Here is a 10,820-nt window from a genome sequence, read left to right on the forward strand (position 1 = left end):
TACTTACAAAAAAAGTTCTTAGGTTCAAAAAAACATTCAGTGAACTGAAAAACTGTGGTCGGTAATATAGGTATTTAGCTGTGTCACATGCCCTTAATTAAAGCCTAAAGTTAAGTAGCTTACATTTATTTATTTTCGAAAATTGATTTTCTGTCCGCAGGCGTATAAAGAGAGATGGAAGAAAGAGCTTTCCCTGGACGAAGTGACTCCTAAACGCCAACGAGACGCGACTCTCCAGAGCCAGAAGGAGAATCTAAAACAAATGGAGGCGCAAGAGGAACAGCGACTTGCGAGAGGACAGCGGGAATACCTCGATCTTGAAATCCGCAAATTCCGAAGGAAAAAATTACTCAACTTCCACACCCTTGAGCAGGAGCTTCTCCGTGAAGTAAGTATAGAAATTTTTTTTTAATGATAATAATCATAACAACATATTTTCAGTTCACTTTTTTTTCTCAAATCACTTTTTGGTTACTTTTTTAAGATAAAGCCACTAGTGGCTTTATTCCAGTCAATCCAAGCCATGGTTTTTAAAGCTCCCAAGGTGTTTTAGTGGATTTTGAAAAATTTATTCGCGAAAATTGAGGTATTTCGTAAGGTTTCAAAGATTTGAAGAGATTGGAAATTATTTTTTGTAATTCATGCTGAATTCTTATTAAGTTATCCTGCATTCTTTTTATTCTTTGCATTTTTTTTAAATTTGCATCAATTTTTCTAAAATTACTCAATTCTACTTAATTCAATGGTTTTTTTAAAATTTTAATCCTGATGATTAATTGATAAAGTGAGCAAAGGATTTTAAACATTGTATGATATTGTTTCAAATATCTTGGCTTTTTCAATAGCTTTACAAAAATTTGAAATATTTTAGATTATTTTAAAAGATTACAAAGAAATATTTAATTGATTTCAGTAATTTAATTGGATATCAAAGGATTTGCAATACTTGCGGGTATTGTAAGAAATTTTTAGGCGTTTTCAAGCGTTTTAAAAAGTTTCAAGGGATTGCATAAGATACCACCAAATGATTTTAATATTTTAAGAAATTTTTTATGATTTCCGGAAATTTATTATTTATTTCAATAGATATTTCAAGAGATTTAAATGTTTTTAAGTGATTTTCAAGAGTATTAATAATTTTAAAGGATTTATAAAATGTACATCTGGTTTTAAAGAATTTCCTAGAATCTCGAAAGATATGGAAAGATTTACAGGGTCAGTTTTAAGAGCTCTCAAGGTATTTTAATAATTTTTCGAGGATTTCAGAAAGTGTAATCAGATTTCAAGTAATTTCATGAGATTTTATAATATTTTAATGGATTTCAAAGAATTCATTTACAAGAAATGATAGATTTCGTAGAGTTTCAAAGATTTCAAGCGATTTTAATATATTTCATTCAATTCATTTGAACATTATCTGTCTTTAAAACTCACCCCAAATAATGAAATTCAATGATTTTTTTCCTCATATTTTTAAATTGTTTTAATTTCACTTAATTTTTTTAAATTCAGTTTGATTTTTTATGAACTTTATCAAATTCTTCTCATTTCTCTTAAATTTCTTTAAATTCAGTCCAATTTGGTTGTAATTAATGCATTTTTTTCTTGATTTGAACATTTTTTCAGCATTAATTAATTTTTAAACATTTAAGCATTTTTCTTGTTTACTTTAATTGTTCTAAATTCGCTCAATTCTATCTAATTAAAAGAATTTTTAAAATTCTTCAAAGTTTTCATTCAATTGATCTTGAAATTTTTAAATCTCATCTTGAATTGTTATGCATTTTATTAATTTTGTTTGAATTCCCTTGAATTTTTTCCAAGCCCATTTCAAAGTTACTGAATTCAATTAAGTCAGGGGTCTCCAAAGGTAGATCCTGTATCTACTAGCGATCCCAGGCCAATAGGTCTGATCTACTCAGTTTTGACCCAGAACTGTCAAAACCATTTACCTTATTTTTTGCCGCTGGTTTTTATTCGAAACTTCACGCTAAAATTGAGAGTTATGAAATAAAATAATGAGTGTTTAGTTTTGGTCACTTTAATATTGTTAAATAAAATATTCAAAGCAATTGTTTTTTTTTATACTAAAAATTTAAATTCACTAAAAATTGTTTTGATTATAAATAATTCAAAATTTAATTTTCAAATTAAATTAAAAAGGAGCAAGGAATTCAAGCGTTCTTTAGTTTCTAATACCTAATATTAAAAACATAATCAATTTGAAAATCCATAATAACACATTTTTCAATATTAAAAGTTTAAAAAATTGTGAAGTTAACTTAAATAATAAAATATATTATTATATCAAACAGATACAAAAAAATTAATAAATTACCATTGTTTACGATCTGTTAATACCAATGCATAGAATTTTTACCCTTCAGTTGCGATAGGGGTTTTCAAAACTTTTATATAAAAAATTAAATAATCAATATTACTTTTTGTTTACATTTTTTTCGAATAGTTCAATTTTAAAGGTTTTTAATTTAAAAAATTTACATTTTGAGAGGTAAAAATGACGAAAACTTAATTTTTTATCTTAGACAAATTTGTGGAATCAATTTTAATTGGTTTTAAATGTAAGGAAAATTTAAAATTTTACGAATGAAGCAGTTTTCACTTTGAAACATTCAATGTAATTTAAAGTAGCATAAAATTAAAAATGATTTTGATTTAAAAGCGCTAATGGAATTTCAATTCTTTTAATTTTAACTAATCAATTTTTAAAGCTTTTAATTTTTTCTATTTTCAAAATTTTATTCTGAAATAATGTGATTCATAGATTCTCAATTTGAAAAAGAAACTTTGAAATATTGAACGCCTTGAGTCTATTTTCGACCACTTATTTTTATTATTTAGTATTATTAATTTCGAAAACATTTATTTGCGAACTATTATCGGCAATTGCTTGGTTCAAATACTTTGAATAAAATACTTTGTATTTCAAGCTCAGTCAAGTTATACCAGCAAAAGGGTTCTCCGAGCCCTTCCAACTGGGATTTTTTTTTGAAGGAGTCATAAATTTCCTCTCAGTTTCCCGTCGAAAAAAAAATTGGTAGATCTTGAAAAAGGCCGAACGATCCTGGGTCACGCTGTATCTGTGGAATGTGGAGACCCCTTAATGAAGTTATTTTCATTTTTTAAAATTGTTTTCAATTCATTTGATTCATTCCAGTTTTACAAAAATCATTGGCATTTTTTTTTATTTTAAAAATGTTTCCCAATTGATTTGAATTTTGTTGAATTTAACTGGAATTGTTTTGAAGTATTATGAGTTTATCCTGAATTTCTTGCCCTGTGAGCATCGATTCTTTTAAAAAATGTTAAAAATTCAATGATAATGATAATTGGGATCTGAAGAACTCGAATACGCCACCTGGTGACGGAATCGGAAAGCCCTGAGAGTAGGTAAATTTTGACGGGAAGTGCAGACGAATATACGAAAATAATTTTTCTAAAGGTTTTACAGTATTTTTTACAGTGAAACCGGGGGAAAAAATAAAAAGTTATAAATAAAATAACTCAAATTTTATCAATTGAGTTTTCGCCAAGAAAATCGAAGAGCAAAGTGTTTGATTATTGCTCTTCTACTGCTCGAAAGCATGAAACTGTTCCGTTTTTTCTGAAATGTAAATAAACTCCTATTTTAAAAAATTATGAAAAATCTTATAGTACATTTACAGCATTTACTGATAGTATGACTCGAGAAATAAAACAGAATAAAGTAAAAAATTCAGGAAATTTGATCGGATTTTCAAGATTGTTCCACTGTCAATAAAATACATTGAAGAAAAAGTTATAATCATCATCAAGTATTTATCGTTTTTGTTCTACAATAATTTTTCAGCATTCCGAGTGAAAATAATCAAAGCTGGTTCTAAATAAAAATATTATTTTAGGTACAAATATATCAACATAACCTCAAATCTGAAAAAAGTTACTGCTGATTTGTCATTTCAAGCTGATATAAATTAAATTTTGCATTGAAATGTCGATAGTTAATATTACATTTTAAATATTTATGAGGGGAAAAAATTAAAGAATTTATTATTTAGACAACAAGACTTTTTAATTTCGAAGTTTGCAAACAAAATGCAATAATAGAGACTGAAGTTTCATTTTCCACCTCTTTTCCGCAAAATTGAAGGTGTCCTGTATGTAAAAATCTTTCTTCTTCTACGAAGTTTCTACATGCCGGGGTAGATTTTGTGAAATCAAAAATTTGAGCTTTTGTTACTTTAATTATCAAGATTTAAGACTAATTCTCAATGTTTTTACATGAGTCTTATGAGACATCTACCTACTGTCATCGGCCATATTGCTTTTGCCGCTAGTGGTCCCCTCAAGATTTCAGATCCCAATAGTTTGATTAAGATCTGAAATGGATTTTTTTAAATTTGAGCCATAAATAAATTCAATAAATTGAAATAATTGAATTAATATTTGAAATGAAACAGGAACTGAACAAGAGACAGCAACAACTCGAGCAAGCGCACGCGATGTTGCTGCGACATCACGAGAAGACCCAGGAACTGGAATATAGACAACAAAGGGCAGTTCACGCTTTAAGGGAAGATCAAGTCCATCGACAGCACAGCACTGAGTTGTGTAATCAGCAAGATTACATGCAACGAGCTGAGCGAGACTTACGCAAGAAGCACGCGCTCGAATTAAAACAACAGCCCAAGAGTCTCAAGGTAAGAATTATCTATTTTATTTTATAAAGAGTGTTTTTACAGGCTTCGGCTTATACAATAGAATGGTGCGAAAACCCATTTTTTTGGTTTCGAAATCATCTGAGGAAGGGAAACACATTTGTGGGATGACATCCGGAAAAAGTAGAAAGAAAACATTTTGAAATCAGCTATTATTTTCTATTCGTTCTTTTGACTTGAAAAAATCGAAAAAAGTTCCAATTGGTTCAAGTATTATGGCAAATTTTTTGAACTTCCAAGTTTTTCCTCGTGAAAAGTAATAAAAAATTATCAATTAAAAAGTTTATGTTTGATTTATAATCTTTTGAAAATATACAAAAGAAATTTTTTTTTGATTGAGATAAGTATTATGATGTTTTAAGATGTAAGATTTAAGATTAAATTTTACGGTATTTTACATTGTGTTAGGGATAAATGAAAATTTCAGAAAAAAATATATATAATTTCTGTTAATTAAATACACGTGGAACCTTGATGAAATTAGATCTAGAAAAGAAAATGTGTTTCTAAAAAGTAAGGCTTACACAAGTATAGTTTTATCTTTTTTTTAGAGTATTCAACAATTTTCTTTACAAAATCATTCTTTTTAGTTGAAAATTCGTCTTTTTTGGTTGAACATTCAATTATTTTGGTTGAAAATAAATTTTGTTTGATGGAATTGTAAGGTTTATAACTGAACATTTCACTATTCTATCTTAAGTTAAGAATTTATCTTTTTCGTTGAAAGTTCAATAGTCTTGTTGAGAATTTTTTTTTGCCGATGAAAATTCAATTATTTTCTTGGAAAGTTGTCTTTTTCACATTAAAATTCGTCTTGTTTGGTTTGAAAAGAAATTTCCTCTTTCTTTTTGTTAAAAATGCAATTTTTTATTAAAAATTAATTTTTTCCCCTTAAGGACTTAACTATTTTGTTAAATATTCATCTGTTTGGTTGAAAATTGAACTATTTTTTTAAAAATATATCTTATTTTGGTTGAAAATTTATCTTTTTTAGTTGAAAGTTCATATAATTTGTTGAAAAATGTGTCTTTTTGGATAGAATATTGAACGCTTTTGTTGAAAATTCTACTGTTTGGTTAAAAATTCATTCTTTGTTTTTTAAGATTCACCATTTTTGTTAAAAATTCATTTCTTGTGTTGCAAATGTAATTATTTTGTTGAAAATTCATTTTCATTTAGTTAAACAATTTTTTTTTCATCGATAATGTTATTGTTTCATTTTTGCTTAAAAATTTACCTTTTTTAGTTAAAAATCAATTTATTTTGGGCTTGAAAGTTCAACTTTATGGTTGAGATTTTTCTTCTTTATTGACTGTAAAATCTACTTTGGTTGGAAATTAAATTCTCTTGTTAAAAATTCCGCTTTTTGGTTTGAAAAAGTCTATTTTGGTTTAGGTGCTGTGTGCACTTTTTTAATTTATTTTTTATTTGTTAATAAACTGAATTTTTATAAATATATCATTTTTTTTACAAATTTATTTTCTATAAATTGTTGATTGAAAAAAAAACTTTCCTTCAGGCCAAGACGTTATTCATATTTCGTACCTTCCGAAGCAAAAATGTCTTAGGAGCAAACAAAATTAGGTATTTCTCAAAAGAATCTTTAAAAGAATCTTGTTCTTGTAACTTGTTCTTCTAATTTCAAATATAGTTGGTAAACATTATGGAAGCAATTAAAAACATTTAAAGAATTAATTTGTTTGCGAAAAATACAATAAAGTAAAAAAAAATCCGTTTTCCGTGAAAGACGGCATTATCAAAATTATTATTAATATAAATTAAAAAGATTATTGATAAAAATTATATTTGTAAACAGTTCAATAAACAAAAAATTACAATAAAAAAGTGTAGAGAGATGGCTTGTGGCAGATGTTTCAAAATCGATTTTCTCCAAAACGGCAGAAAATTGCACATTAATACTTTGGAAAAATAATTCTCAAGTAATGAACCTTAATACCAAATTTATGAACAGAAACAAAAATTGACAATTGCTGGTCTCCCCCTGTAAGTCTTTAAAAATGGACAATTTGAATGAATTAATAAAATTTAAAAATCCAGGCAAAGTTCAAAACTAATGTAAGCTCTGAACTTGCCTCATTGCATATAATGGAAGTTAAGAAGTTGACAATTTTCAAAAGATTAATTTTAATGCCCTGGAATCCTTCAATTTGAAGATTATTAAAGTCCTTGAAAATGTATATCATTTCCATAAATATATATTATTACCATTCATAATATGCATTGGCATTAAAACAGACGTATTTTTATTGTCTCTTTTTTATAATTAAAAACTAATTATTTTTTTCGTTTCTTTTGTCATTCGTCCACATTTTTTTATTTATTTAAAAAAATTTTATTTTGAATATTGTTTTTACGAGTGAAACAAAAAATACGTGTCCTATCAAAAAGTGAATAATAACAAATTTATAGATTTTTTTTTGGGTCTACACTTTTCGTTGCTTCATCTTTTGTCCTACCTTGCATAGTTTGATAAAAAAAATGGAACTTTAGATTTTTCATTACTTTTCGTCTGTTTTTTGGAATGTTGTTTTTTGTTCAATTTTGTACACTAATAGAGTACTAAATACTACTAATAAAATAATACTAATATATTACTAAAGGCCAATCAAATCTGGCAATGCTTTCGAAAGTTATCGTGCTAATGAAATAAAAATCTACAGATACACTAACGCACAGCCTGACACATTCGCGAAAACCTGTTTTTCGGTTTCCAAGGATCTCAAAACATGGACATTTGACAAAAACGGGGAGGGGGTGGGGTCAATCTTTACACAAATCTAATACCTTAACCGATTAGAATTTAATAAAATGATCTTGTTTGGAGAAAATTGATTTATTTTAAAATAAAGAAATTCAATTTATGGTAGATAAAATAAAAATAAATTAAAAAAAAAAACAGATATTATGGATTTTAAATCTTTTATACTCGAAATTGAATGAAATTTCAAGGACTGAGGATTTTTCGTTTTTAATTCAATCAAACTAGCATTCAAATGAAAAATTAGAAATAAATATTTAGTGTGAAATTTTTGTTTTATTTATGAAAAGACTAAAATTTATTTTTTCACATGCATTTAACCGAGTACTCTTTGTACTTTCAGCAAAAAGAAATGCAAATCCGCAAGCAATTTAGGGAGACGTGTAAGATACAGACGCGTCAGTATAAGGCATTGAAAGCTCAAATATTACAATCCACTCCGAAGGATGAGCAGAAGACAGTCATAAAGAAATTAAAAGAAGAACAGAGGCGGAAACTCGCACTTTTGGGTGAACAGTACGAGCAGAGTATCGCCGAAATGCTGCAAAAGCAAAGTATCCGTTTGGATGAGTCGCAGGAGCTCGAGTGTCATCATCTTAAGGTTCATACTTGATTTAATTTTGCATTCTCATTTATAAAAAGGTTTCTGTGTTTAATAGATTTTGTATTTTTCGTTTATTTTACAGGAAAGGCTGAATTATGAATTGGAGATTCTGATGGCTTATCAGTCGAAGAATAAGATGCAAGCGGAGGCTCAAAGGAATCGTGAACGACGCGAGTTGGAAGAACGCGTTTCAGTGAGAAGGGCTCTTTTAGAACAAAAAATGGAGATGGAAACCCAGGAATTCTTGCAAGAGCGAAGCGAACGAATACGACTCTTGCATGAAAGACAGGAGCGAGAATTGCAACAGTTTGATGAAGAAAGTGCAAGAATTGGGTTTAGGTAAACTAAAATATAAAATTATTACAATTCTTTCGATATATACATTACAAAAACCGCTTAACTATTGGGAATGGTTAAACTGCGATACGCCACATGGTGACAAAAATCCGGATTAGAAAGAATAGGTACGATTTTAAAGATACATTCTAATTCGTGCATAAAAGTGTTTTAACGATTTTTGCTGTGGATTTTAAATTATTTATTGGATGCTAAAAATAAGTATATATCGAAAACAAAGGGGTGTAGATGGAATTTAAATTTTATGAGGTAAATAAAATATTTCGTTGCAGAAATATTTTTCTTCAAATAAAAACAATCAATTACACAGCCACACAAAAAAAAACAAGTGTGCGGATCTGGTAACAAGACACACGTATTCTTATGGATTTTGGGGCGCTGAATTCGAATTCGATATCAAAAATCACCCATCACGTCATGGTTGAGCCATAACCTCAAAAAATGACGAAAAATCATGCACTGAGGCAAACAAATTTCAAAATAATGCCAGTGATGCAAACTTTCACTTCAAAAACATGTCGGCAACTGTGAAGGATCAACCCTTGCCTGATATCAACTTATTTAACATAACTTTACCCAACAGAACTTGACATCACCTAACCTGAATTAACAGAAATTTATTGAACTACACGTAAAGCTCTGGAAGCATATTTTCCCAGTAGCAAATGTGAGATTACATCGAATGGCTCAACTCGAGCCTAACCTAGAAATAAATCTAACCTAGCCTAACCTAACCTAATTTCACGAAACACAATTAAACTGATTGTGTTGTCCCGTTGTGTTTGCGGTACCGTTTCATTCAGCTTCGGCTTAACCTACGTAGAGGTTTAACCTAACCTAACCTAACAAAACCTGACCTAACCTAACCGATTACGCTGGTAACCCTGTTCTAGCGTACTTTCATATTTTGACATTAATAGCAGTAAATGTCTGGAGTTTCGTAACCGCTTGTTGCTAGCATTATTCGTCTGTTTCTGTAACCAGGGCACCTCCACGTGGTGACGGTGGGCAACGGATCCACATTCGCTGAGTCCCTGGGTAAACGGCGTTCATGCCGTCATGGTAGACACAGGTAAAAGTGTATTACGATGCAGGGAAAACCCCCAGTATCGGCGTCTGGTCAGGGTGGGAAAGCGGGCACTCCGACGTCGTCATCATGCAACCGTAGCTCTTCATTAATGGATCACTTGGTTGGTGTAGAGTCTCATGCTACAAGGAAAAAAACCGCGAACTACTTGTAGTTCTAAGTTTCTTCAAATGAGTAATGTGCGTCTAAATTTTTAACCACCTGTATTACAATGAAATGAATTTTATTGTGTTATAACGGGAACACTTAAGTTAAGTTGTGTTGCGTTAAGCAAAATTTCGTTAGTTTCTGTTAAGTTAGATTCATTTGTAGGTTAAGATCGAGTTAACCTATTAAATATAGAATTTCATTCAGCTAGGTTAGGTTCAGGTCAGGTTTTGTTAGGTTAGGATGGGTTAAACCTCTATGTAGGTTAAGCCGAAGCTGAATGAAACGGTACCGCAAACACAACGGGACAACACAATCGACGTTTGTTGGTGTTTGGTAGCCCACTTTTGACATTTGGTGGTGAAAATCGAAAAAGTTGTCGAATTTTCAAATTTGGGGTGCTAACTTCACGCTAGCACCTCACTTTTTAATATTTTTAACATTTTCTTGCGGGGATCGTTTGGTGGTGTTTGGTAGTCTACTTTTCACGTTTGGTGGTCAAAACTGAAAAATATATGGAACTTTGAAAAAGAATCTCTAAAGTGATCATCGTATATTTTTATATAATGATTCTCTCCAGTAACGCCCTTCTCGTATGAGATAGATGGCAGCTAATATATAATGTATCGTTTAATTATGGAAGACAACGCATGTTAACTAAATGGTGGTACACATAATAAAAAATTTTATTGTGTACAAAAATTACTCAAATATAACTTTATTTCTTTTTCTTAAAATATAAAATTTCTGTTCTTAATTTTTAAAAAACTGTTTTTATATAGTATTCCATAAAAATAATATCACATATGTTAAATTAATTCTATGTCACATATTCTTTTTGTGAACTTAGGAATTAGTCAACATAGTATTTAAGTTAATAAGTTGTCTTGGAAAGTAAAATTTAAAGTAAAAGCGACAATGGAAATCTTATCTTTTAGTCGATCTTGCCTTAAAGGTTTTGGATCTATGTTTCAACCTCAAAATTCGATTTCCTTATTTTACTCTATAAATCTTATAATTAAATATTTTTTCGCTCTGTAGCGATACTCATTTTTAAAATATGATTATGAATTTATGAAGTAAAACGAAGAGATTAGATGTTGACGTTAGAACATCGATCGAACACCC

At 29.3% G+C, this 10,820-nt stretch overlaps 1 protein-coding gene across 4 annotated transcripts in view; it reads left to right on the plus strand.

Annotated features, from left to right (window-relative positions):
* LOC117173988 (serine/threonine-protein kinase Tao) overlaps positions 1 to 10,820 on the plus strand; it is a 54,457-nt gene that overhangs the window by 32,439 nt on the left and 11,198 nt on the right. For all 4 annotated transcript variants that reach the window (XM_033362669.1, XM_033362668.1, XM_033362671.1 and 1 more), the window contains exons 7-10: positions 161 to 388; positions 4,461 to 4,700; positions 7,841 to 8,098; positions 8,184 to 8,440. In XM_033362669.1, coding sequence (XP_033218560.1) covers positions 161 to 388; positions 4,461 to 4,700; positions 7,841 to 8,098; positions 8,184 to 8,440 — 983 coding nt within the window. The remainder of the gene's footprint in view (positions 1 to 160; positions 389 to 4,460; positions 4,701 to 7,840; positions 8,099 to 8,183; positions 8,441 to 10,820) is intronic.

Source organism: Belonocnema kinseyi, chromosome 5, assembly GCF_010883055.1.
Source record: "Belonocnema kinseyi isolate 2016_QV_RU_SX_M_011 chromosome 5, B_treatae_v1, whole genome shotgun sequence".
Taxonomy (NCBI): domain Eukaryota; kingdom Metazoa; phylum Arthropoda; class Insecta; order Hymenoptera; family Cynipidae; genus Belonocnema; species Belonocnema kinseyi.